Consider the following 27620-nt stretch of genomic DNA (forward strand, 5'->3'; position numbering starts at 1 on the left):
GTCTTTTTTACACGTTTTTTATGTCATGAATTAAGCAGAGGAGATTTTGATTTGTGAGCTTTAGAGGCACTGGTACGTGGATTTTCTTACATTCTGACAGAGCCAGGCTAGCTGTTTCCGGTCGTGTGCTAAGCTAAACTAAGCTAAGCTAAGCTATCCATAGCTTCATAATTAACGTGAACATACAAACATGAGAGTGGTATCTTGTCTAACTCTGGGCAAGAGAGCTAATAAGCATATTTCCAAAAATGTTTAACTATTCAAGTCGCAGGAAATCATTTTGAATTGAGTTCCCATTCTTTGCCTTTTGTCATGTTGATTCAAGAGATTAACTGATGCAAAGTGAGGTGATGACGGCCCGCATGCTACTGTTTCCTGAAACAACTAAGACCCACCCTGAGTGCTGCAAATGATCAATAACAGACGCGTGTGGGAATACACATAAGAAACCAAGGAAATCCTCCTTTTCATCTCAGTCAGTTGTTCAATGGGAGGACAGGCTGCACTTTTGTTTGCATGGGGGAGGAAGGAGGGGAGGAGAGGAGGGGGGGGTGTTCCTCCTTGACCCCTCCTCCTCACCCACTCGTTGTGAAGAAGAAGAAGAAGAAAAAAAAAACTTGACCAGCCCCCTTTCCATTCCCATGGATCGTATTACTGGAGACTCAAGCCCCGAGACATCTGCTCCGCTACTAACAACGGAGCGCGTCCCCGCGTCCCAGACCTGCGACCGATCCCGGGCTCCCGTGGTGCCCCCTCCTCCTCGCCCTCCTCCTCCTCCTCCTCCTCCTGCCCTCTTCCCCAGAATTGTGATCTCTCCGTTATTTGTGCTAACGCGGTGATCATGAGGAGCCACAGTGCATGTGCCCTCCTGTAGTTCACCCAGCCAAAGCGCGTCCCTGCTCCATCCCCTCCCGTGCGCCCGAGAGTGAGGCAGCGAGTGGCGGCGGCGGAGCGAGCAGCAGCCCCCGGTGCCGTCGAGCAGCACATTTCTTTTTGTCTGTGCGCTCCTCCGCAGGCTGCAGGCTGCTGGCTGTGGGCTTCGCGGCTTCGCGGCTTCGCATCCTCTCCGCTGCTGGCTGCGTTGTTGCGGGAGAGGACGAGGCAGCAGGGCGGATGAACAGAACAGAAGATCTCCATGTCTGATGTTTGAAAGCGCTTCAGCAATCGGATATTTCATCTGATTTTTTTTTTTTGTCCCCCTGCGAGCTTTTTGTTGTTGTTGTTAGTTTTTGACACCATGGAGTCTGTGGAGAAGGAGTGCGGAGCGCTGGGTGGATTATTCCAGGCCATCGTGAACGACATGAAGGTAACGCACATGTAAATTAAAGTAGAAAAGGATTTGATCTGACCTCTGTGGTTGCACAGTGGCTGATCAGACGCATATTTTTACTGCCTTTGTCTCTTTCACCGGGTCCTCCCCCACTGGAAACACCGCTGCAGGACAAACTGAGAGATGAAACATGTTTCCCTTTGTGTTATTTGCATAATGTGCAGCAGGTCTGTCAGCCGCGGGTTACATTTAACAATACTTCAGCCAGTGTGCCAGACTGTGTCCCTTTCAGTACCTGCTGGTATGGGAGTATTAGCAGAGAATAATGTTTTGTTGTATTTTGTTAAAAAAAACTACTTGGTGGTGGCTTCCTGTGTTTGGTTCAGGGGTCAAAGCCTAACCTCATCATCATCATCATCATTAGATCAAATAGTTAAATCAAGTAATCATTTCATTTCAAGCCACTCAAAAGAATGGAGAAGAGCTGCCAAAACTGGAAGATGATTTTAATTTTGTGCAGTTATCACAGTGCAAATGCTCTGCGGTGCTATTTGACCCCAAACAACTGTTCCTCCTTCACCCCAGCCTCCGAGCTTTCCTAGATTAAATGTCAGAGGCAGAGGGATGCTCTGAAAGAAAATAACCGGCTCCATCGCCTCAACCTCCTGGACAAAAACAGGCATGAAAGGTTATTGATTGCGCTTCCTGATGTTTGGCCTTGTGGCAGGAAATCTCTACTTTACCAATATGTAGTTCAATCCACATTTGATCCAGGCCTTACTTTGGTAATTGAATTGACTCACGTTGCATCTCATTTGTATAAAAGATGAGTTCTCCACCTCTCAACGTTGTTTAAAATGATTTCTTAAGCAGGAACTAGATGTCTCTCATTAACACACATGCAAGTGTTTGTGTGTGTTGGGGGAGGGGTCAAGTCAAGGAAGTTGAACCAGGGTGGTCTGTTGTTGTTCACGACAACAGATGGAAAGTGTGAATGTATTCATCGGGCCTGGTGGCAGCTCCCAGTCTTCTCATTGTGGAGGACGCTCATGCTACAAAGTGTTAATCACAGTGAATAAATCGAGCATCAGAAGGCACTTTCCACCTAACAGATTTCTTATTGATCACTGGCTCGCTGCCTTCGGACAGACTATTTATGGGCCCTAGTTTGTCAGGCTCCAATGAAATCAGCTCTCAGCTATTGGCAGTGCCGGTTTGGTTTCATATATTTCCCTTTTGTGTCGTGCTCATGCCCGGGCCAGAGAGAGAGAGAGAGAGACGGGGGCTCTTAGAAAGAGGCAGTCTGTGTATTGATAAGCAGTGCAGATGAATGAGACTGAAGCCCTTAGTCAGCACAGCGCTGATGTCCACTGTCTGAGACAGACATCTGACCTCATTCCTGCCGCCTGGCTGGGCCACGCAAGCCTGTCAGACCAGCTTTACCCCCCGGGAGCAACGCAGCAACACGGCCTTCCTGTGCTGATCTCGCTGATTGTGAACAATGTTACAGTATAGTGCGCAATTACCTACATGATACCCGTACAGTGCACTTGGAGAGCTTTAAAAAAGCCTCTTTATGGGCTGCACACAGACGAAATGTGTTGATACAAGCGGCACCTCTTGGTTATATAACTGTCTGATGATGAAGCTGCAGGAAAAGAGTAGGAGGTGGTAGAAGAGGAGGTAGGTGGGTGAAAGGAAATAAAATGATTCAGCTGGATTAGATCAGCAGTCAACAGAGAAATGAGGTCAGCAATGGATGTGATTCCTGTGTGTGTGTGTGTGTGTGTGTGTGGGAAAGCGACCACCTTCTAAAAATGTCCTGGAGCAACACTGCACACCATCTCCAAGGATGATAGTTTTTACCTCGGCCTCCAGTGAATGACAAGGCGTGGGAGGAAGAGCCTTTCTCTCCTTTCTTCCCTTCACCCCTCCTCTATTTGTCTCCCCTCACCTCCCTGGGAGCGGCAGGGTGTGGATGAAGAGAGAAATGTGCCCCCCCCCCAACTCCCCTGCTGCTCTGCATGTAGCCCTCTTCTTCACCCTCCTCCCCCAGCTGTCTTGGCAGCGCATCCCTCCTGCCCCTGGGAGTCACAGGCCACACAAGCTAATTAGACACCTGTTGGAGTCAAGTGCAGACAGCGAGGCTGGGAGGCTCATGGCAAATATTTTTGTTAGGGATGATGATGGCTCCTAACTCACTCTCTAAGGCAGAGGCTTTATGTGAGAGAGGCCCGGGAGTTAAACGCTGTCATTGCCAGGCTACACCAAAAAACGACGAAGAGCAAGAACTGACTATATATAGTCAGGATGTGTGGCCTCTTCTGGCTCCTCTCCTTCAAAGAGGCACACGGGTTATGCCCTTCCTCTCCTTTCTCCAGAGCTCAAGCTCTTGCTCTAATAGGATCTAGCCTTGAATGTGTTTTATGTTTGGCTTCTGCTCTCGTAGCTCAAGGCGGCGTGTGATGATCCTGGGGTAAATCTAATCCAGATTTTTGCCAAGACTGGCCATACTACCTGCCCCGTGCACATAAACCCTCATGATATGAGAGCTTATGCAGATCGTGCGTGCACAACAAACATATGAACATGTGAACACACATACCAGCTCACAGTAAGGAACGAGAGAAGAGGGCGCTTAGGGTGATCGAGGACAATAATAACGTAAGTGTGCTGTGAGAAATCACGCTGACCTTTTTTGAAGACAAGTCAGAGCACGGAGCTCACACACCAACCTGTTTCTAACCCTGGGGGAGAGAAAGCCAAGCTCTCTTTGAGTTATTGCAAACCTATTTGGATTTCAACTCAGTAATGAGAAAATATCCTAAATATTACTGCGAATAAAGCTGACATTGACATTTCATTAAGCTGTTGTAGAGAACATTATGTGCTCTCAAATATGTATGCAAACTGTGTGTGTGTGTGTGTGTGTCTGAGAAAGCATGCCTGTGCACTTAAATGTCCTTGGCGAGACATTAGTTTGACTCATTTTTTTTCTCCCTTCTGTCTTATCAGAGCTCTTACCCTGTGTGGGAAGACTTCAGTGCCAAGGCCACAAAACTGCACTCTCAACTCAGGTGAGAAGCAGCTCCAGTGAACATTAAACCTTGACGTAAAAACAAATACTGTTTTTTTTTCTGCAGTCACGGTACAGTGAACATGTGCCAATGTATTTGCAGGACCACCATTCTGGCAGCCGTGGCCTTTTTAGATGCCTTTCAGAAGGTGGCGGACATGGCTACCAACTCGAGAGGTAAGGCGGAGGTTGTTTTTTTTTTTTTTTCTTCAATGAATTCAAGCTCTCACACTGTGGAGTTCACACTCTGAAAGAACTGGTGATATTACACAGAAAATAACATTCACCTTTTTTTTTTTGTTTGAACAAATCGATTTGTTGTCGTCATGGAGTGTTGCGCACTGATTATTTGAGTCTTGCTGAAAACGTTCACTTACTTAGAAGTGAGGCTAGTGTAACTCTGCGTTCTGGTTGAAGTTTTGTGTTGTGCAGTGGAAAAACCTAGGAACCTAGGAGTACAGTATTGTCTGCACTTGCAGTTTGTGTGGAGCAAAGGGCTTGCGGCATCCATTGAAAGACAAGTAATTGTTCTTCCAACTACACACATTTTTCTACAGCATGTGATCGTGCACGTCACGCACCTTTTTAAGACCTCTAGCAAATTTCACCCCATAGAGAAAATAGCATGAATGGATTAAGCTTTTATTTTTTAACTTTTTAGAAATTAATTTGCTGCTAAATATAATCTAAGAAAACTAGCAGTGGACAGACGGTGTGGCCCCCCAACTCACAGTTCTGCTACACTAAGATGTCCAAAGTAGGGGTAGCTCTGGGGTGGGAGGCGGCTCAGAGAAGTGAAAATCTGAGCTTATTGTTTCTCCGGTCTTAATGAGGTCTGCTGATCTGCTTTGTCACCCTGCTAGTGGCAGCAGACAGGCTGGCCAGAGAGGCAGCTGATTAACAGAGATTTCTTTGGAGTTGATCGTCGAGAGCAGTATGTAGGTCAAAAAATCCCCCGGACGAGCGTGCAAAGGCTCCTGACACACTCACAAACACAATCACACAAGCATAGAGGCATGTACACCCACACACACACACATATATTCAAAGAGTGACAGCTGGTAGCCAGCCACCTGACCTTGCAGGTCACATGCCAACATGCTTTTAAACAGTTTGTACTAGTGCAGCCCCTTACTGACCACTTAACTGCTGGAGAGAATGACTAAAGAGGCATTTCTTCAACAGCGTTCACACATTCTCACCCGTTTTACTCCCACAGCCTGTCCGGTAACAGTAGAGTTTATTGCCGTGGCGATACATCAGGTTACCTTAAATGATTTCCTGATGTGAGTGCACGAGTTCTGCGAGATGAAGCGAGGTAGAATAGGGTCATCCTGCTAGCTGCTAGCAGCCGGCAGCCTGCTTCAATAAAGCAGAGGTATAGAGCAGGGCGGCGCTTCAAAGGAAAAGTATGTCTACAGTAAAAGAAGGGAAAACGGCAGAGTGATAGATGGACCAGAGAGAGATGAGAGAGAAGTATTGAGTTTTACAGCTCTAGATGCATGAAATCCCTGTAAGTGTGTCACTCATACGCCCACTCACTCTTCTGCTCTTCTCCCAGGGACATTAACTTTAGGATTAATGTCATCCTTCTCAGGCCATAGGCTGTATGAACAGACTGTATGAGGCATGCAGCATTATGTGACGGGAGACTAATGAAACGTGGCCTTAGACTAGTGCTGATGAATTGGTGGACAGAAAATTAAGACAAACATTTGATGGCTTCTAAATTTCAAATGTGAAATGTTTCTGCTTTTTTCTGTTTGATTGTAAATCAGAAATGGCCTGTTTTTTAGACATGCTGTGGCGTGGCTCTAAGGATTGTACGAATGTGATTTGCACCAGCTTGCTATGCTTAATTCTTAAGGAAATAACAATAGGTTATATGATCGTAAACTGCTAACTGAGCATTATTTTCTATCAGCATTGTGAAAGCATTTGTGCTGAGTGTACAGTGCGTTTTTGTGTAGTAGAACATAATGAGATGTTTTCAGTGTTTCAGCCCATATTAATAGGACACAAGTCGAATCGATCGGTATAAGTGAAACATCTTTGCTCGTAGTTGCTTTTGCTTTTTGAATTCCAATGATTATTTAATGGGACCTTAAAGAGAGTGTGCAGTTTTTATGCACTCGCAATCAGCGCACCACTTCAATCCCACCTCTCCTGTGGGAGCTGTGTTGGTCTTTGCGTGCTCCTCACCCCGGCAATTAATTTGGCCGGAGGAATGTCGATATTTACTGGAGCTGGCTCGTAGCAGGACTGGGATAACCTTTGAACCTCAGGCTTCAGTCTCCGTGGACATAGTTAGGCAAATTTGCCCTTCTGGCAGCCGCAATGGTAAAAGTAATTATCCTAAAATATATTGGCATCCAGATGTTCCACTGTTTCCACTTGCTTTTACAAGACTGTTCAGGAAACAGTGGTAGATGAATAGAATTCGGAGATTACTTGTTCACCATTTCCAAAGTCTCTATTTCTGTCTCTGTTGCTCTCTCTCTCTCTCTCTCTCTCTCTCTCTCTCTCTCTCTCTCTCTCTCTCTCTCTCTCTCTCTCTCTCCCCCTCCCTCCCTCCGTGAGTGTGTGTGGGTCTGTCTGTCTGCCTGCAGCGATCATGTTTGTCTCAGCGTCTGCACCACCATATAGGGCTGATTGCACCACAGGAGGCAGGCCCAGGGCTATGAACTGTTGGCCGTCATCGCTGTCACCCCGATTCCCCTCCCATGTTGGGGGGACGAGCTGCAGCTGCTGGCACAGCTGGAGGTTTCATCGCGTTCCTCTTCTGCTTCCTTTAATCTACCTTTAACACACTCACCCCGTCACCCCTTTAACTCTCTCTCTCTCTCTCTCTCACACACACACACACACACACACACACACACACTCCCCAGACTGTACACGTTTCCCTGCCAAGGAAAGCGACATTTCCCCTTATTCAGTGCTTCTTGATTGATCCAGGGAGAGAGGACGGTGAATGAAAGAGGATTTTATGATTTCCTGTCCTGACTCTTTTTGTTGTCTTTTTACTCCCAGCTTTATATATAAAGCTAACCTCCCTCAGCCTGCGTTCATGTTCAGGCTTCCCCTTGCCTGTGTTGTCCCTTTTTTTAGAGTTTATGATGGCCGTCATGGCGTCAGCGTCTGTGTTTTATGAAGCAGCTGGAGGAGTCGGCTGCCAGGCGTTTTGGCGCTGTGTCTGGCAGCGCTGTTTCTCTAAGCTGTGTTGATGGATCTATGTCTAAAGGCACGTCTGTCTCGTTGAACTGGCAGCCCGCATCTGGGTTCAATAAAGGTCCACCAACCGCAAAGTCTACATTGGATGGATGTATTTGGAGAATTTTAGCCTTTTTAAAGACAAATGTTTCATGTTTCAACACCCATCTTTCCTGAGCCTTAGGCTGAGGCCCTGCAGCTCTCTGGGGTGTTTTTTTATTGTTAGATTGGTCAGCCTAATAGCCTTTTTGGTGTGTTGTCTACGCCATTTTTGTCATTCATTCCACAATTAAATTGTTGTGTGATGTATTTAAGAGAAGTGGACTTATCTGGAGAATGGTGGCCTGTGTTTGCTGTTTTGTTGTTGCTAGGCTGGATGACGTGCTTTTTAGTGGAAGGTTGACTGATTTTTTCCATTTTTGGACATGGTTGAATTAGATGGAGGTCAAAGAGCCGGTAGTCCAGGGCTAATGGTCCATCAGGGTATGTGATGCAGACTCCATATTTTTTCAGAGAGTGAGGTGAGACTAGTGGGGGGTGGGTTGGCCAGGGTGGGGGTTGTGGTGGCAGTGGGATTTCCACAGCTCTGGGTATCCAGGCTAGGCAGAGGCGTTTAGCTAATCCTCTTAGCCCCACTCTGTAACACACAGACACAGACTGCCTTCTCTTCCCTTCCTGATCAGCCACCCCCAGCTTTTAAAATTCACACTCTGGGATCACCGACCAGACTGCGATGCACTGCGAAATTTGTGTTTCTCTCTTTACATCTGCGTGCCAGAGCCTGCAGTGTGCACACGCCATCACACACACACACAGACCATAATGTTCCAGTGGGCATAGCTCTCTCTGGGTCTTTTACTCATACTGTCCATGCTCAGTGGAGGAATGGAGGTATGCTAGTAGATCAGTGTCTCAGCGAAGCAGTAATCTGCTTGGCCCCTGTGCCTTCTCTGGCTTGGCAGATGGGACGGATATCCCTACCCGCCATCTGGACAGCCTGGCGTGGACGAGATGCGTCCATGGCCTATTGCAAGGCGAGATCAGGGGATTACTGTCCTCCGCGCTATCCCGGCAGCGCAGCTATTTTTACGGACATGTCAAATAATGAGTGAGTGCGCCCATGTGACCAGCGCGGACATCCATCAAGCCTGACATTTCATGTTCAAGCCTGATATGAGCCTGTATTGTACTTAGTGTACACGGACAGAGAGGTTGGGTCTGCGTCCTCGATGTGGGTTTACCTTCATAAAATGAGTTTATGGATTCTTAGTGTTATTTTAGATTGGGCAATACATGCACATGCAGTCTCCTTAATGAATGCGCTGGCAGATGCATTATGGTCTGCTATGCCATTCTGCTGATTGCATACTGTGCTCTTCAGGTATTTCATGACCCCCTCAGCCATAAAGTCATCGACAAGGGCCTCCTATTTCTCCTTCAGCCGTCTACCTTGTCTGTCAGAACTTTTTCCAACACAGCTCTACATGTCTCTCTCTTGAGTTTATGGGCTTCAACCTCAAAACTCCAATGTGGTCGCCCGGCAAATGAATGTTTTCCAGCTATTATAATGACTACATGCAAAGACTAAGGGTGAAGTGGCTGGAACAATGACGTGAGGAGCAGACTGAGGAATAATAATGGGAGAGAAAACAAATCTTTCGGCTCTGCATAACTTTCATTCTGAGGCGGAAAACCAAACTAAGAAGACAAACATGAGACTTGAGGAGGAACACTGTGTTCAGCTATATCCTGAACACGAACTCGGCGTGGAAGGGAGCTGGAGAGGGGAGGGAAAGCACACACACGAGAGAGAGCCTGATAGAGGAATGTAAGGGAGGACATTAAAAGAGGGAATGAAAGGGATACATGCATAGTTTTAATCGACTGAGGTGGCCAATTGAAAACAGTTGGAGGAATTAGCTGAAAATGGAGGATCACTGGTCAGATAACATGATTAAACTGGATTATTTTCAGCACAAATTCACTGTTCTTAATGTGTTTTTTTTTACCATCTGCCATTTTGCCAGTACACTGTGACTAAAATCTTGTCTTTTAGCCATTCTGGCAGTGGCAGTCTGGCTGTCTGTCTGTTGGTCAGTCAGTCTGCCCCTTTGGTCCAGTGAATGAATCCTACGAACTTTGGAGATTTCTTGACTTTTCCTCTAGCGCCACCATGAGGTTGAGATTCTTGGTCATTAGTGAAATAACTCAACAACAATTGGATGGATTGCCATGAAATTTGGTATTCATGTGCCCCTCAAGATGAATTTTAGTAATGTTGTTGACTTTTCATCTAGTGGCTCCATCAGATCAAAATATCATACCTGCAAAACGAATGACCTAAATGTGAACCTTATATGGGCTAAATATCAGCATGTTAGACATGCCTGAAGACTTGTCTACTTTGGACACAGATATAGTTTGAAAATGGATGGACTTATGGTTTAAGGACTAGCGGCAGATTGGCACTCACGTATGAAGGCTTTATAGGTATAAGGTTCTAGAGTAATGTAATTGTTTTGTAGCAGAGAAGAGCATTTGTGCTTATTATGTAATATAAAGTATGTACAGAGTTTATTTGACGTCTAGGCTCCGACTGGTCTCTGCCCGCAAGCATACACCAAGCTCAGCCCAGAGGAGAATGGGGAGCGATGTTAATAAACTTCCCCTCAGGGTAACTTGACCCTCGGGGGCTACAGGTGGGAGGTGGAGCTTATGAAATGCTATATGCGCAGCAGCAGCACCAGTGGTGGTGTCAGCATAGTTTGGAGGATTGTTTGCAAATGAGCAGTGGCACAGAGCAGTTTGTCGGCTGAGATGAAGACAACCTTATAGCAAAGCAGTACGGCTTGAGTCATCTGATAGAACTGACTTGCAGGCTTTGCTCCATCAAATACTGAGTCATTCGCAGACTGCTGCCTTGTGTAATTTCCCCCTGGGGATCAATGAAGTATTTCTGATTCTGATGTCTCTGCCTGTTTGCATTCAGAGTTTGGGTCCTTTGTATTGCATATAGGATCCTCCAGTGTCCTCCTGTCGAGGTGAGGCAAAGACAGTCCCCTGTGGATTTTCTGTTCTTTCCAGTACATGACTTATCTCCTTCCCTTGCTGTCCATTTTCTCGTTTTCTCTCTCTGTCTCCCTTTTTCAACTCCAATGAAAAGCACATCTGGACAAGGGGCAGCGTTTATTTTTAGCAGCGGTCATGTTCCTGAACAGGAAACTCCTCACTCGCTTCCTCCTTGTTCTCTTCCTCCTCCCTGAGTCCTGTCCTAATGCACTCCAGAGCATGTTTACACCACATCAGGACACACTGAGGTCTGTCTGTGTCTGTGGGTGTTTCTGGTTGTGAGGTGAAACTTGCTGTGCGTACTGGCCAGACAACAATGGGATGAGTGTGTGCGTGTGCGCGTGCGTGTGTGTGTGTGTGTGTGTGAGACTAAAAACAATTGATCTTGAGGCCGTTTCCTCCGCCTTCCATTAGTATTGTTGCTGGTAAGAAGAGACATTCCACATTTAAGGAAGTGACACAAAGGTTTTGAATGCTGTTTTGATTTCTACTGCAGACACACAGCACAGATAGCGCATAGGTTCACTCATAAACATACTCACATTCATTTAGGGTCATTTCCAGCTTCTCAACTGTGAGGATTTGACACTTTTCTCTGTTTTATTACATTGGGAATTTAATTTAATTTAATTTAATTTAAATCGACATGATCTTAATTTGTTTCAGCTGTACATACATGCATATTTACAGAATAGTCCCCTTAACCTGCACAAACCTTTGTCATTGTCTTTGTTCTAGTGTTTTAGTGTTGGATCTAATGAAATCACAGAACCCTAACGTTCAGTTTTGGGTCCTGGATACCTTGTGCCCTCTTAAACAGTTAAGAAAACATACTTACTTACTTGTTTTATCACCTTGATAGATCATGACTTTTTCTAAATTTAAGAGTTGCTTATAAACCTGATTTTTAACTGATGCCATGTTTCAGAAAATGGCCCATTACTTCAGTAAACGTGGGTTACTCTTCAATATTTTCTACATATTTGGTTTTGAAAGATATCATATAACTATGGGTAATTTTGTAATTTTTATTTTTACACATACATCAGTGGGATCTGTGGGACCCCAATCCACAAGTTTAAAGCCAGTATCAATAGGGCACAAGGGTTAAAGTACATTTTGGTTATGGGGGCTGTGTACAGTATGCAACTTAATAAAAACAAATGCCATTTCCAGTGCTAAATATATTCAACATAAACACAAGAGGTGTCCTGATTTTAAGTCTCATGGAAGACGAGGAATACAAACAATGAGCTATTTTTTTTTTAAGAAATTCATTTCAGTATGAAACCCCTCCCTCACGCCACGTCGGGCTTTGTTTACAAGTAAAATACACTTTTTGGCTGATAAAACATTTATAGGCTGAAACTTTCTTTTACAGTCATGAACAAAGAGTCTTATGAAATGCTTACTTTTTAAAGTCTGGCTCTTATGAATGTGAATATACCCACATTTTAGATTAGAGAGTTTCTTGAAATACTCACACGCAGTTGGTGTCTGTCATCCTCTATAAGTCACTTGATGCAGGCGTATAGCACTGTACTCTCGTTCCACAATCAATGTCTGCACAAGGCCGTTTTATCCGCCCTCTTCCCTCCATCTGAAGATGTTGCTCCCTAACCAGCAGACGCAAGGGTTGCTGCTTTTATTTTTTAATGCTGACTGCTCCTGCTGAGACACACCACCAGAACTCCAGCTGTGCTTTGATGCGAATGTTAGATGATGATTTTGTCAGGTTTTTTGAATTCAGAAATCTCGGCTGTGTATTTGCTCAACTGGTAACTAAACGAGACTAGTGAAGCTGACAAAAATCAAAGCAGTTTCCCTTTTTTGTTTCTTTTGATTGCTGGGGAAAAAAAAGTTTGCATGACGTTTTTGCTTCCTTGGAAAAGAAAAACACACAAACTACATGATGTTTTGGATGGTATTGGAAAACATTACATGAACCAATTCTTCCAATTCCTTCCTACTCCTAACGTGGGAGATTTTATCCTGGCAGGGCCTGTTGCACCTGCAGCGGCCAGCTAACACTTCCTCTGCCCTCTGACTGGCCGAACCCAGCCGGCACCTCGGCAGTGTGTACCCTCTTTCATCCTCCCCTCTCCTCCCCTCTCCTCCCTTCTCATCCCACAGCCCTTTTCATCCATCAGTGGCCTCCGCTGTGTCCCTGCCAGTTCACATTCTGTAGCACTTAAAAGGGGTGAGGCAGGGTAAAGGCAGGAGGCTTAGCTGTCTATGCCAGCCGCAGCCAGCTCCACGGCCAAGGTATCAAGGTGAGGAATAACTGTTGTCTCACGGATGATGGCATTTCCTTAGCTAAGCGGCGGCTGTGAGAGCTTAGCAAAATAAAAAAGGGGGGACTTTATATTCCTGGAAGTGTAACCGTGTGGATGTTCTGTACCTTTTCGCTCTACAGCCCACATAAACATGCCTTATTGACACAGGATGCAGGGAGAGACGGGGCACCCCTCGACTCGGGATAACTAGATTCAGCTTGAAAACCGGTTGCACTGCGTGATTCTAACTACAACAGACTCTCACTCTGGCCCGGTAGTCCCGAGTGCAAATGAAACCTGAGCTGGGCAGCCGGGTTTAGATGCTGAAGGAGAGACATAGTTAAGGTAAGCTCCCATGTTGAAGACATCAGGGAGCGAGGCCCGTGGCAGTTTAGCTCCTGGCTCCCGGCTCCTGGCAGGGGAGCCCCCTATAAAGCAGGCCTATTAAAACACTCCTCCTTCCCCGCAGAATCGGGGTAGTTAATCAGAACCAGAGCTCTGGATGGAACCACTCACTAAACGCTTAGACCACACTGCGCTGGTCCTGGATACTGGAGCTTAAGGTTCCCACCAAAACCCAACACTGGGGGCTTGACCTTCCCACCAACAATCCCACGAACTCCTCAACACAAGCACAGCAGATCTGGTGGCCATCTATATTTATGTTCGGCATATATATATATATTGACCCAGGCGCCATCAGCCTCAGCGACAGTGCTGTTATAATGAACCGCACATTTCTGCGCTGTTCAGTCTCAGTTGTTTGCTCCATGTCTTAATATATGGTTGGGTTGCAAAATAGCCCTCTTCCATCCTGGTCTGTGTTTTGCTTCATTCATGCATGTGTGGGTGTCTGCTATGAGGTCGGCCCTGCTCCCCCTAAAGCCCCAGGGGTCCAGGTCTGCTATATAATCACTTTCCCAGCTCCTACGTACTTGTAGCCAGGTTTCAAGTTGCTGCAAAGTCTCAATCTCAAGTATCGATAGATCTAGATAGAGAGATAATCAAGTACGTTTTATTTATAATGCCCAAAATCACAAAATTGCCTCAAAGGGCTCAGATATACAACCCCCCCCTCAGGAAGAGAACAGAGGAGGGATGGATGGATAGATAAATATTTTTTTCTTTTTTCAGTTTGAAATCTACAACATTTTGCAGAAACACCCAGCTTGTATATGTTTGTCACATGCCTGTGTCCATGCAGGGTGCTGTGGGAGTGAATCACTCTGTCCCTGTCCATCCGGTCGAGGCCAGAGGCCAGCAGAGCTCTTGGACATGGGCAGGAAGCCTCTGTACCTCCCCAGGATGTAGCTGTCAGCTGATCCCCCCCCCTCCCCCCCCCCCGCTCCTGGGAGGAGAAGGAGGAGAGGAGGTGACGGGAGGGGAGAGGAAGTGAAATTGGCAGGTGTGGATGGGACAGGAGAGTGGGGGTTGGGGTTGGGGGGGGGGGGGGGGGCGGCTATCGCTGGCCGACAGTGACATTGGGAAGGTCTGTTATACAGATAAAAGCCCACATTACTCCCCCCCCTCTCTCCCTCCGTCTCTCCTTCAATCTCCCTCCATCCTGCAAGAGAGCTGATTTGCAGCTGTGGACGCCTCCCGTAATGCTTTTAAGAGAGAGATGCATAACCTGTGCACACGCCTGAGTTTCTAATGTGCCTTTACACTTGGCTTTATGAAGCACTGAGCCAGAGTGAGTAGAGGCCGGTACATGACAGATACTCAACACCAGTCCTTTTGAAGATACCTCCTTTGGCTATTTCTATCAAGAGCTCAGCGTATAGGTTCCACATGTTCGCTCGATCACTTCCTGCTGGTGTTTAACGCCTGTGTGTGTGATACAGCTGGATGACCTTTCACCTCTAACCCCCCCTCTTTGTCAGTCACCTAGAAAAGCAATGCAGACCCAGAACAACCCTCTCTTCCTCTCCCCAACACACAAACACACTCAAGTTATTCTCCATCTGCCAGACGAAAATGTCTCTGTGAGACAGAGTCCAGGTCTGTTGCTCAGCGTCTTTTGAACTGGTGCAACCATCACGGGAGTTGACAGCCAAGTGGTGGAGTGGAAATGGTGTTTGAACTCACTTGTGTGACGTGATTACGACTGGAGCCAGTAACCTAGTTTTCTTTTTGAGATACCTGGAAAAGAGCACAGCTCTCACCGGACAGGCATCTGGAGCATCCCTTAGTGTCTGATTTCAGGCCAGCTATATTAGTCATGCGTTTCTTTTTGTTTCATTCTGTGTATCACTCTTTCTTTCTGCTTGTTTTTTGCAGTGCAGGTTAGAGCCAGTTTCTCTCTCTCGCTCTCTGTCCACCCTGCATGAATGGTGTTTAGGAAACAGAGTGAACAGGAAAGGCAGAGCAGGCAGGGAAGAATAGAGGGATATCCCCTTACAGGGTTCCCTCCTTTTTCCTCCAGGATAGAGGGGGTGAGAACTTCGGAAAGGGTGGGGGGTTTGTAAATCACACCACCTGTCCACGCACGCACACGAACCTGTGCACATGCACTCCAAAAATCATTCATGAACACAAAAACAATCCTGTCCTCTCCTTGTCCTTTCCCTGTGTGTGTGTGTGTGTGTGTGTGTGTGTGTGGCGACAGACCCTCAGATTAGCCCTGTGTGGCCCAGATTACAACAGGATCAGTGCTGCCACATATTACAGCGGCCTGTGAAGCATCAGTGAGACAGTGGGCCATCCTGGGCTTAAGGGCTGAAAACATTTTAATTACACTTCAGCAGAGAGGAAAAGTACAGTAACCTAGTCACACAAGCTGTTTATTTACACTGTGGTGAGAATCGTGCACGCAATCTTCAAGTGTCGAAGGGAGAAAAAATGCATGTTTTTGTCAAGTTTGCTGTCCCCAAACAAATGTGACATTTATAGGCTCTGCTTTTTCAAATCAGCACTTGTCACCAAGTGGCTGCAGCTGGAAACGCGTCTTCAGCAGGGAAACAAAAACACCCTGATAAATCCAATCTGACAGGAGAGAATAAGACCTTTCAAAATGCGCTTCTGATGTGTTATGTCTCCCCATAGAAAGCCATTTTTCTAGGCCAAGAGGCACATCTGTAATGCCAACCTCTTGTACCGTAGGTGACAATTTGTTTGTTTTTGGTATTGTCTTATCCAAGGTGCCACAAGGGACGTCGGCTCAGCTCTGACAAGGATGTGCATGCGACACCGCAGCATTGAGACAAAATTACGCCACTTCACCAAGTAAGTGTCACCCCCCTCTCCACTGCAGTTTTCTCTCTTCTCTGTCCTTGAAGGGATTATTGTGTTCCCAGGTCCCATCCCATCTCTGTTGACCTTCCTCTCATTCTGCCACTCTTCACTGAGTGTTTTTTTTTTTTTGTTATGCCGCTCATTCTCTCGCTCACTCTTCTCGTGTTGTGTCTCCTCGTTGCTGTAGTGTTCTTATGGAAGGCCTGGTTACGCCACTCCAGGACAGGATAGAGGAATGGAAGAAGACGGCTAATCAGCTGGACAAAGACCATGCCAAAGGTGAACAACCAGGAAACACAAACTACGAATACTCGTTTGTGAGCACTGTACATTGGACAGAAATTGATTGATGTCTTTGGTTTTGACTTTGCTCTCCACAGAATACAAGCGGTCTCGTCAGGAAATCAAAAGGAAGTCGCTAGATACCATAAAACTCCAGAAAAAAGCAAGAAAAGGTGAGAAAAGAACCTGTTGACGAATAAAACCTGTGATAAAACACCTCGCACAACTGTATTGAGATTTTAAGGCCGACATTAATGAAGTCTACTTGGCTGCTGGCCCCTGCTCTCTAGCAGTGGTTCACATTGAACTGGCGCCATCTTCAGTGCAGAAACAGAAATGACAACTCAATCAAATCAAAAGGCCTGGCACAATTTCAGAGGCTCCTTTCCAGCTTTGGATGATTTATCTGCTTCTGCCTTTATAAATCAAAGAAATGATCTTCTTTCCTGGCTGTGCTTGCATTAGCCCCTACTACTGGTTGTAATTAAACTCCTATCTTCATACCGGACTTACTGTACACCGGTGGTACAGGCTACTCATAAACATGCAATGTGCCCTGATTTACAGCTAACACTGCCTGTTCTTCTGTCTCCCCTCCCCCTGCCTGGTCCTCCAACCCCTCCTCTATTTCTTTCTGGCTATTTCCCCTGGCTGTAGAGCTTCTAGGTATGTCTGCAACTTCATGAGATAGTTTTCAAAAGGCATCGTTATCATCTTAGAACAAACTGCCAGTCAAAGAAAGCCCTGTGCTGTTTTAGCATTTTTGGTTTAAGGATGGAATATAATTTTGGGAAATATGCTTATTCGCTTTCTTGCATGAGAAGATTAATACCACTCTCATTTCGCTAGATATTAAGCTGCCACCAGCTAGCTTAGCTTAGCACAAATGCTGGAAACCAGGGGAAACAGCTAGCCTAGCTCCATGTAAAGGTGACAATCTGCTTACCACCCTCTCTAAAGTTCACTAATTAAGTTAACACGATGGATCTCGTTTGTATAATCCACACCAAAAACAACACCTTGCTCAGCTACGGATTAGCTAGCTAGCTCGCTAGTTTCCACTCTTAATGCTAAGCTAAGCTAACTGGTGTCACTAATAAGATTAATGATGGCTCTGTTCTATTCAAGTGTCTCAGCAAAAGCCATGACGGTGTGACAGTGAGCCGGCCTGCACAACACCAGCACACTGAAGCGGCTAAATTCTAAATGCAGCTGTCATTGATTGTTATTATTTACACTTGTGCTTTCCCTACTGTGACATGTCAAAATGCTCATTGAGAAGTAGCACATATTTATCTTACATTTCTGTATGTCTTTTGCATACAGATAAGTTTGCCAGGCCTGTTTCAAATGTAGCCCTGCCATTTTCTAAATGCCTTTTTAATAGAGTAAAACTGCCAATTTTTTTGGCAGCTTATCTGTCAGACAATCTTTTGTCCCTCTGAGTAGTAATAGCTTCTTTGTTCAGTTTTTAAGGACCTATTAGTTGGCAAGCTGTCAGATCCTTGTGGGACATTTAATCAGTGTCTTATTAAATGCAGGTGCGCTGAAGGATTAGCCAATTAAGCTGATATGTGTTCAACATATAGACAGCGGTAAGACAAATAGACAACTAGAGTGCTAACAGCATAGCACAAATCTGAATCCAAAACTATATTCCTTACGTGGTTACAGATGTTTGTGATTGAACCAAAAATGCTAAGATATTCTGCAGGGTGTTTTTAAAAACTTGAAACTGGCAGTGTATGTCTTTATGAATCATGCGAGAGTAACAGAGAATTTGGCGTCTCCGTGGTCATCTTCATCGCATCGCTTCTGTCATCCTTTTGCCTTCCTTTTATCTGTCATCTGGTGTCATTGTGGTATGTCGTCTTGAATGACTCTTAGACATTTCTGTACTTTCATGTGTCTAATCACATCCATTTCAGGACCTACAAGTCACCACCAGTTGCTTTGCATCAACTCATGTTTGCTGACATGTTTCAGTGTCCTCTCATTCCCATGTACATGACCCATTTGAGTTTAATGTCTGTCAGTACGTTGACCTCTAGCACACAAGCAGTTTGTCATTATTTGTTCTAATCATCTCTCATTTTTTACTCTTTCCCTCCTCCCTGCACTATCTACACTTTTCTTCCTTCATGTCACTTCCATAATTACCACCCTCCCCTCATCACTTTTCATTCCTCCTCTTCCTCCCACCCCACATCTGTCCTCCTTCTCTCCATCCTCCCTCCCCTCTTCTTTATTTCTCTGCCCCCTATCTGCTTTGCCTTGCACAGGCCGGGGTAACCTGCGCCCCCAGCTGGACAGTGCCATGCAGGATGTCAGCGACTTGTACCTGCTGATGGAGGAGACGGAGAAGCAGGCAGTGCGCAGAGCCCTGCTGGAGGAGAGAGGGCGTTACTGTTCATTTATTAACCTGCTGCAACCTGTGGTGGTGAGGGACATTTAGCGTTGTAGAAAATAAGTGTAAATAGCCCCGATGTCAAAAGATGTTCTACTTTGCTTGATGTGGTAGCTGTTTAATTTGATCCATTCTGTTTTTCCCTCCAGAATGTAGAGATTGCCATGCTGGGAGAGATAACACATTTACAGGCCATTGTTGATGACCTCACTGTGCTGACTGAAGATCCACACAAGCTGCCACCTGCCAGCGAGCAGGTAACAGAAGTGTAATACTATTAATTCTGCTCATCATCGTCTGACATCCCCAGAGATGGTCAGGTTATTTGGATCACAATCAAATCTATCTTGTGTAGTTGCAGTCCAGGGCTGTTAAGTGATAAGTCTGGTGATATTCTTTATTTGTCTTATTCTTTCTCTATCTCTTAATGTTTCTGAATGTAGAACTTGAAGCAGTTCAGCATACTTTCGGATGTACTTGATACATGATTCTTGCAATTCTTGGGTTGTATCCACATCATTGAAAACTCTTATTGTTAGTCGTTTTGGATAAAAGCTAAATCAATGTAATGTAAAAAAAAAAAAAGAAGCCAATAATGAACAGGTATGTTCTGTGTATCCACAGCCTGATATAACTGATATAATATATTTTCTATGTCACTGACCTCCACTGCTCCCCCAAAATAGTTAAAAAAGTGGGTTATAGTTTATTTTGAGTTGGTACCACATACCCCAGTCCGTCTGCCCTAAATACTCATGTGGATATCAGTCCGCTAGTGAAAATAGTCCCCAACATATGCACTATTTACTCCTGTTTGAGTAGCATTTGCTTAAGATTGTTTGAGGACATTAAATGGCCTTTTCTGAAAATGAAACCACATATGAGTGACCAGTTTTTAAAGGGCTAGGCTGGGGCTGTGTGTGCAAATTTTTTTTTGCTATTACTTCTCACTCTAAACTAACTAATCTATCCCAAACCATTACGTGTTTGTTTTTCTCCCTATCTCATGTAAAAGCGATGTTGCTTTTGTCTATTGTTGCTGCAGGTGATCCGGGACCTGAAAGGCTCCGACTATAGCTGGTCCTACCAGACCCCTCCCTCTTCCCCCAGCAGCACCGGCTCCAGGAAGAGCAGCATGTGCAGGTATATCCTATACACACACCTTGCTGCTCTTTGTTCAGTTCTGGGCGATGTTGTGCAATGTGTTGATCGTACATGTGTGTGTTCATGGTGGATCTGAGCTGTTTTGAGCAAACATCCATGCATATTCTTGATTTCAACCCACTTATTCACACAACAACAGAGGAATGAACTATTAAAGGTCATACTCTAGCACGAGAGCCCCCCCCGCCCCCCTTCACCACACAGCCAGACTAGCAGAGACAGTCAACCTGCAGTACATGGCATATCTTGCCAGTTTCTCAGCTCTTGCTCCTGGCAGATTTGCAGTTCTCAAGCCTCTTACAACCAGATTAGGTCCAAAGCTGTGAAACATCGCAGCCTGACAGCCATGAGCCTACAAAAGAACCAAAATGCACATATTAGTAAGTCTATTGGTGATAGTTCAATGATATATTTATAAATGTGGGTCAAAGGTGCATTGTAGGTCAAGAAACGAGCTATTCCTTACAAATAAACCGTTGTAATGTAAAGTTAAAGGAACATAAACCCTTATCACAAGTCATCACCTTGCTCTAGTTTTACAGTTCCCTGATAGTTGTACCAATTAACACAGCAGCCTATTTTTAGTATATGTATTAACAAAGCAGACACTGACTCTATGTGTGACTGAATATTTAATGCTTGGTTGTAAATGGTTGTAAATCACAGTTCGTGTGATGTTTTTAGGGTGAAATAAGACTAGTCCATGAAAACCCAGGATCTCCTAAATGTCAACTTGGGTTTCAGCAGTACATTTTTCAGTTTATTCACGGAATCTGTAAAAGCTTTTTGATAAGCTGAAGGTCATAGACTTCTCTCTGCTTGTAGAGAAGCATGGCATGATTCAGTTGCGTCTACACAATGAAAAGATTGGTGTTACAGGATTTTCACATTACGACAGTGCAAAATGATGGTAAAGAGACAATGATCTTGGCAGAAGGACAGAAGAAAAACAAGCTTACTGAATACTTCTTAAAAAGAGAGAGAAGTTTCTAGTTATGAATCATTTAAGATTATTTAATTTGTCATATTCCGTTTGGCATTCCTCCTTAAGCCTCATCCTAGAGGACGAAGATTAAGGGGAAATGATAACTTCAGATATACTCCGGAGGGAGAGGAGGAGGAGGAGGAGGAGGAGGAGGAGGAGGAGGTGTGGGTGAGGAGCAGTACAGAGGGAAGGTGAGAAGCCCAAGTTGCTCATTTTGAAATGTGTGGGTGACAAGGAGAAGCGACGCTGAGTGAGAATGACAGGAGACAAGAAGCGCGAAGACAGCTGTTGATGTTCAGAGGGAAAGGAAAATCAAAGAAGGTCTAACTTTTTAATGCTCTTTGATGCAGCAAAATTAGAAGAATGGCATGATTTAGAGTTTTCACACAACACTGCCTTCATGTTCTCAGCTTTTGTGATCAATTTTTCATTCGGCCGTGGCCTGCACATAAATCCTTCCAAAGTTTCAGAACTAAATAAAGGGGAAATAATGGTAGAATCTTGATCGCAATCCTGTTTTACATGAATACTGTATGTTTGTATGGAAGATTTACAATGCCTAAAATGAATCAAACAAGGGGAGAAAGTGAAATAAAAATCTGACAGTGAATCACAAATATAACATATTCATATTCATAAAGGCTGTCTGTCATGGCTGCCACCAGTTTGTGTCAGCAGTGATAAGGTCCACCCATGGTCGTATCTCCAAGCTGTGATTGGCCAATTGATTGTATTATATTTAGGCATGGGTGATGCATCTCCTTTTCTAAAAAGAAAAATCTCCCCTGCACCTCTTCATGAAAATTAACCACAGTGCTTTGCATTTAGTATTGGCAGTTCTGTGCTGCCCTCTGCTGGACGACGCGGGAACGCAATATACCTCCTCACTTTGTTGTCTGTTGTGATTTGATTTTAATGTGGCATTGAAAAGTCATATCAGGATGATTTAAAAAAACAAACACTGCTAGATAATTGTCGATGTTAAAATATGACACAGTAAATGCATACATAAAAAGGTAATAATGTGTATTGTATTTCGAGTGTTTTCGTTGTTTGATTTGTTTTCATTGTAAATCTTCCATATATTGAGTTACATACTGACGTGATATCCTGTCAACAGTCTCCTCCAGATGCCCTCTGCAGGAGCCCATCGACTCAGCAGCGTCTCCTCCCACGACTCAGGCTTCGTGTCCCAGGACGCCAACACCCACTCTAAACCTCCGTCACCCATGCCCTCTGACATCACCAGCCAGGTAGCAGTCTCAGCCATAATACTAAAGTTAAGTCTTTGATCAGGAGGATGTAAGGGATTTTATCGCAGCAAAACCAGGAACAAAGCAGACTTGTCCTCAAGGGCAGGAGGACACAGAAACAGCACCTCTTTCTTGTCTCCGTAGGTCTGTAATAATTCTCTCTTTTGAACAACAATCCTTTTCCATCTAACACCTCCAGTCTTTTCATGTTTGCATTTCAGACATAAATCCGTAGCCTCAATAGGGGCACGATAACCAGCTCAGACAGAGCTCTTCATTTTTGCTGCAATAGAGCTTTCTCAGTTGCGAATGTTGAATTTTCATCCCTCTGGACTGATAAAGTTATTCAGACTCTCACGGTCTGAACAGATTGCAGTGCACAGAACACACTCGGCAGCACACCAGCGCACCAACTGATGCAATGTTCTTTTCTGAATAAATGATCTTACAGGCTACTTTATTTTCGATCTAGGCTATGGTATATAGATCCCCTCAGAGTCGAAAAATACCTCCTCCTAAAGCTCATCAACACTCTTCTCCAACCCTCACCCACTTCCTATGCATCTCTCACACCTTCCTCTCTCTCCGTGTCCTCTTCCCCTCCGCTGTTTGTTACTCCATCTTCCCCTTCCCAGAAATCAACAAGCTCAGCCTCCTCTGAGGCTTCAGAAACCTGCCAGTCTGTCAGCGCGTGCAACTCTCCTACAGCGGTTAGTACTGTATGCATCTCACCAATCTACTATCTACTTGCTTTATTGGACACGGACATACACACACACACACACACACACACACACACACTCTGTGCTGTGCATTTCACCATTGTTATCTGTAGTTTAAAGAGGCCTGTGGGCTCTTCTTGACAGCCCCAGTACGGTTTGACGTGGACTATTCATGGATGTTGAGCACTCTGACTCAGACTTGTCTGTCCGTTCCGCAGTTTGGCTCATGCTCATCCTTCGGTACCTTTCGCCCTGCTTTCTCTCACACTGGCACCATCAGGCCTCTCTCTGTCATACTTCCTGCGTCCCCCACATTTAACCACTCCCCTGGATCCAACACCCCCTCACCCACATCAAAGGTTCCTAGCTGGAAGGTTTGTTTTCATTTGCAATTTTTACTTTTGGGTTTTCTCTTTTAAAACTTTGTTGCTTCTTTGCTTCTTGTGTTTTACGGCCTCCATGCACATTAACGGACATAAAGATTAACCTCACAGTCACCATTTTGGCTTTCAAGCTCAGTTTTCCAATCTTTCCTCATAAAAGATGTGCCAAACTGAGATTGCTCTATCATTTAACAACACTTGCATAGCCTAATGTAGCCTACCCACATCTACATCGGCATCTAACCAGTTCATGAGCCAAATCAGCAGCTTCCATGTTTAACTGACTGCACGACTGTTGGATGGCGAGCACTGGAGATGCACAGTTGGGAGACGGTCTCATTGTTTCCGTCTGCTGCTGCAGGATTGGGCCAAAGCGAGTTCCTGTGAGCCATCATTGGCCAGCACTCTGCATCGTAGGAGGGAGTCTATGGATAAGATGAGAGACCTGGAAGCTCCGCCCAGTCCACTGGGGTATTCTGGGATACAACCAGATGATCCACACAGAGCGAGAATTGGCCCGGGAACCATTGCAGCCAAGGTAAGAGTAAGAATGTAAATGTCAGTATATAAATTGGAGGACTGTAGTGTGGTGAGTTGCATGTGTACATGCTTGCTAATCTTTATGTATTTCCTACCTGACTGTATCTGTGTGTGTGCTTCAGCATGGCGAGCCACTCTCTCCAGCAGCCAGTACTCTAGCCATGGTTCTGACTAGAGGCTTGAGTATGGAGCAGCAGAAGAGCAGCAGGGACTCTCTGCAGTACTCCAGCGGCTACAGCACCCAGACCAACACCCCCTCCTGCTCTGAGGACACCATACCCTCACAAGGTAACACTCACCCGTAACATCCACACAGTCCTTCAGGATATATTACTGTAATTTATTATGTAATTAAGGTCAACAGCTGCAAAATAACTCCTTAAAACATTGTTGTTTTCAGCATTCTTTATTATTCAGTGGAAAAGCAGATACTCATGACTCACTGTCGCTTCTAGGTTCTGACTATGAGTGCTACTCTCTCAATGGGGATGCTGACAGTGAAGGGCAGGCAGACTTTGACAAGTCCTCCACCATCCCACGGCACAGTAACATTGCTCAGAGCTACCGCCGCATGATCCAAACCAAGAGGCCGGCCAGCACGGCAGGTCTGCCTGCAGGTAAGGCCCTGCAGGGAACTCCAAACGGTGCAGGGGGAAGCAGCCCTGGAGCTATAACCTCGGGGACGGCCACCATTCGCCGGACGCCATCCTCCAAAACTGGAGTGAGACGCACGCCGTCCACATCTGGCCCCATTCCCATCCGGCCCCCCATCGTGCCAGTTAAGACCCCCACAGTGCCAGATTCTCCGGGGTATGCCAGTCCGTCCCCCCAGCATCGTGCTGGCAGCGAGGAGTTTCTGTACGGTGATGACCCATCTGCTAGTGACTTCATGAGGGCTTCTCCAAAGCGGATGAGCCTCCCCGACACAGCATGGGGCTGTGGGGGAGGAGGGGCGGACAGGACTGTTTATGCCCAGCAGGCCCCCGGCATGGCCGCCCACAGCGCTGAGGAGGACCCTCTACTCGCTGCCAACCGCCACAGCCTGGTGGAGAAGATAGGGGAGCTGGCAGCCAGCGCCCACGCCCTCGGTGAGGGTCAGTTCCCCTTCCGCAGCTCACTGCCAGGGGATCCGACTCAGTGTGCGCCCCAGGAGCTGTCCTCTACGACCCAGGAGGACATGGATATGCTGGTGTCTATACGCCGGGGGGTGAAGCTCCGCAAGACAGTGACTGACGACAGGTCAGGTCCCAGGATTCTGCGGTAGCTGAGGGAGAAGAGGGTCGTGAAGAAGCAGCTGTGGTGCCCTTAATTTACAAACTTAAGCTTCGTAGTGAAATGCAACAGCACTCGTGATACATGAACTGAGGTACAAGTAATAGAGGATGTAACATGTGGTGAAGGAAGGCCATTTCACAGAGTAATGAATGACCATGGACAGTGTCAAGTCATTTCATGTCATGTATGTATTGCGTACGTACAAAGTAATCCATATTTTTTTGGTTTTTATTCTTCACTTTTGTTTTGTTTTTCGTCTGTGGGCTTCGTGGCCGTGCATCTCTGCTCCCTGTGTGACCAGTTGTTTCAGCCCAGTTTGTCCCTTTTAGACCCAGTGATGAAGACGTCACTACTCCTAGGGATCGAATGCTCCGTGTCTTTGTTCTTGCTCTTATTGATTATTATGATATTGTGCATTTCTTAACACAGCCACCTGTCAGTGGGACGTGATGGGCGAAGTGCTCTGTGAGCCTGTCTATGTTGTGTTTCTCATCATTACTGTACACGTACTGTATTACCGTTTTTGTTTCATAAGCTGAGCAGCAGCTGTGTAAGTCATGTAAAATAGGAGCAATATGGCAGTGTTTTTATTGCTGTACTGTGCTGTCAATATATCCTGCAATTAAACAGGCTTTTTACTGTTGAATGGTTTGATTGTCTTTGTCAGAAAATGTGATGCATTTATTAATGAATAGAAAATTACACATCTGTGTTGTGAGGAATGCAAATAATCCATTTTATTCATTTATTAATTGACCAGTATATTTACAACACCTAAAAATGGGCTTCAGCTATTTTCCCCAGCCTAAAGAAATTTTATTTCTTTATTACTTTCTCCACTTAAGATTTTTTTTAACTGTCATTTCATTAGAATTGTATTTCCTCAGGAGCTGTCTCTACTTTTTATACTGCAGTTAAACTATCAGTATTTTATGATTTGTCCACTACAGTCATCTTAATTTTCCAGCAGTCTGTGTGCTGTAATTTTATCTGAAACCCAATTTCAAAGTTTTAACTGTGTGCCTAGTTTTCCATGGTAATTTTATGGTAAGTCCACTTTAACTTTGCCCTCAGTTATACTACTTAAACACAGCAGTCCTTTAAGGAGACAGGTGAGGGTGCCAGAGAGCCTTCACTGTGGCACCAAAAGCAGCAGTAATGGAGGACATTCATCGACATGCTGCTTCAGTAAAGATATTTGTCCGGCTGGATAGATGTATGATACCTAAGAAGAAGGGAAGACGGCAGGTAAGGGCGTTTCACAGCCAGGACGAACAACATCCGCTTTACACAACAGTGAAAAATAGCCAACATATGCTGTTAGCATGCTCATGTTTACAAAGAAATGGCCCAAACTGTATTTGTTCACTTCAATGACGTCAAATGACCAAATATAGCTCACATAAGCTGCTGAGAGATTTTATTTCCAACAAAATGACCATATAAGTGGAATTTGCTCGAAGTGTAAAGTATTTAGGCCATGTGCTATTTAGTAGCCTTTATTTTGTAAAGCAAACTCTCTGGACATATTCAGAAGCAGGCTATGTGAAATTTATGTTCCTGGGAGCTGGTTAAAATCCCCCCCATTATTCTTTAAATGATTGGTCCTTCTGGAAAACAAACTGACTGTATAAAGCCCCCCCCCCCCCCAGACAATAGTGATGATGAACCATAGGGCCCTGTGCCTGGATAAGGGACCTCTATTGGAGGATACTACTGAATGATACATGAGCATAAAGCCATTCTTATTAAGAGCCCTTTTAACAGTGTGCCCTGGAAAAAATGAACAACAGAGTCCAAAGACTTAGTCAAAGTGGAAGAATGAGGCAGGGCTGAGGGTGTTTTTGAGACTGAGAGGAATATAACTGATCTATTTTAATCTACCTGACAGCGAGCCAGAAAAATGGAAGCTCTGAGGGTCTCAATAGGACCAGATAACGAAGATCAGACAGTTGGATCCAATGGTCTAACCATGGCTAATGAGGGTGCAGGTGTCTTTTGTTTTGGCCCCATGTGTAAATCATACAGTAGTCTGCTCGGCTCAGGTAAGCCTTCAGTATATTTCATATTCTCCCCAAGTGGGTCCCTCATAATCCTCTCAGCCTCATAAATAGCACATTATTGAATTTACTCTAGTTCATAGCCTTGAACTGGTCCAGTATTGGGAATCTGCCTAATGGCTGGGGCTTGCTGGGATAATTAACTGAGAAAGGAATAGACGGTTGAGTTTCGTTGTGCATCTGAGGTAATGTTCTCACTTTCTAAACTGTGTTTCAGAGAGATCATCATCACTGCCTCTTTCAAAAACCTCACCTCTTAGTTAGGCAGAGCGAGGGGGACGCTGAGCTCTGCTAATTTTCATTTTCTTTTATTTTTCAATGACGGTCTCCTGTGTCTTTTGATGATGTGAGGAATCTTCTAATGTGCTAATAGATAGTCGTGATTGTTCGGGGCTACAACGAGATACTGTT

The 27620-nt window shown here is 45.2% G+C and overlaps 1 protein-coding gene across 1 annotated transcript; it reads left to right on the plus strand.

Annotated features, from left to right (window-relative positions):
• The first annotated feature begins 1237 nt into the window (after positions 1-1237).
• On the plus strand, positions 1238-25775 carry mtss1la (MTSS I-BAR domain containing 2a). The gene is made up of 15 exons (XM_070906906.1): positions 1238-1306; positions 4286-4347; positions 4450-4523; positions 16045-16129; positions 16326-16417; positions 16519-16593; positions 17078-17086; positions 18703-18860; positions 18977-19084; positions 19873-19970; positions 22097-22229; positions 22865-22939; positions 23696-23872; positions 23997-24162; positions 24330-25775. Exons 1-15 carry the CDS (start codon positions 1238-1240, stop codon positions 25136-25138), a joined length of 2190 nt encoding a protein of 729 aa, XP_070763007.1. The 3' UTR covers positions 25139-25775.
• The last annotated feature ends 1845 nt before the right edge of the window (positions 25776-27620 follow it).

The sequence above is a fragment of the Enoplosus armatus genome, chromosome 6 (assembly GCF_043641665.1).
Source record: "Enoplosus armatus isolate fEnoArm2 chromosome 6, fEnoArm2.hap1, whole genome shotgun sequence".
NCBI lineage: Eukaryota > Metazoa > Chordata > Actinopteri > Centrarchiformes > Enoplosidae > Enoplosus > Enoplosus armatus.

What these genes read in the sequence shown, in the direction of transcription:
- mtss1la (XM_070906906.1), top strand. Translation starts at nt 1,238, where the DNA reads ATGGAGTCTGTGGAGAAGGAGTGCGGAGCGCTGGGTGGATTATTCCAG. An exon ending in AGGAAGAGCAGCATGTGCAG is followed by an intron (nt 19,971 to 22,096) that starts GTATATCCTATA and finishes TCCTGTCAACAG; the next exon opens with TCTCCTCCAGATGCCCTCTG. An exon ending in CCTCTGACATCACCAGCCAG is followed by an intron (nt 22,230 to 22,864) that starts GTAGCAGTCTCA and finishes TCCCCTTCCCAG; the next exon opens with AAATCAACAAGCTCAGCCTC.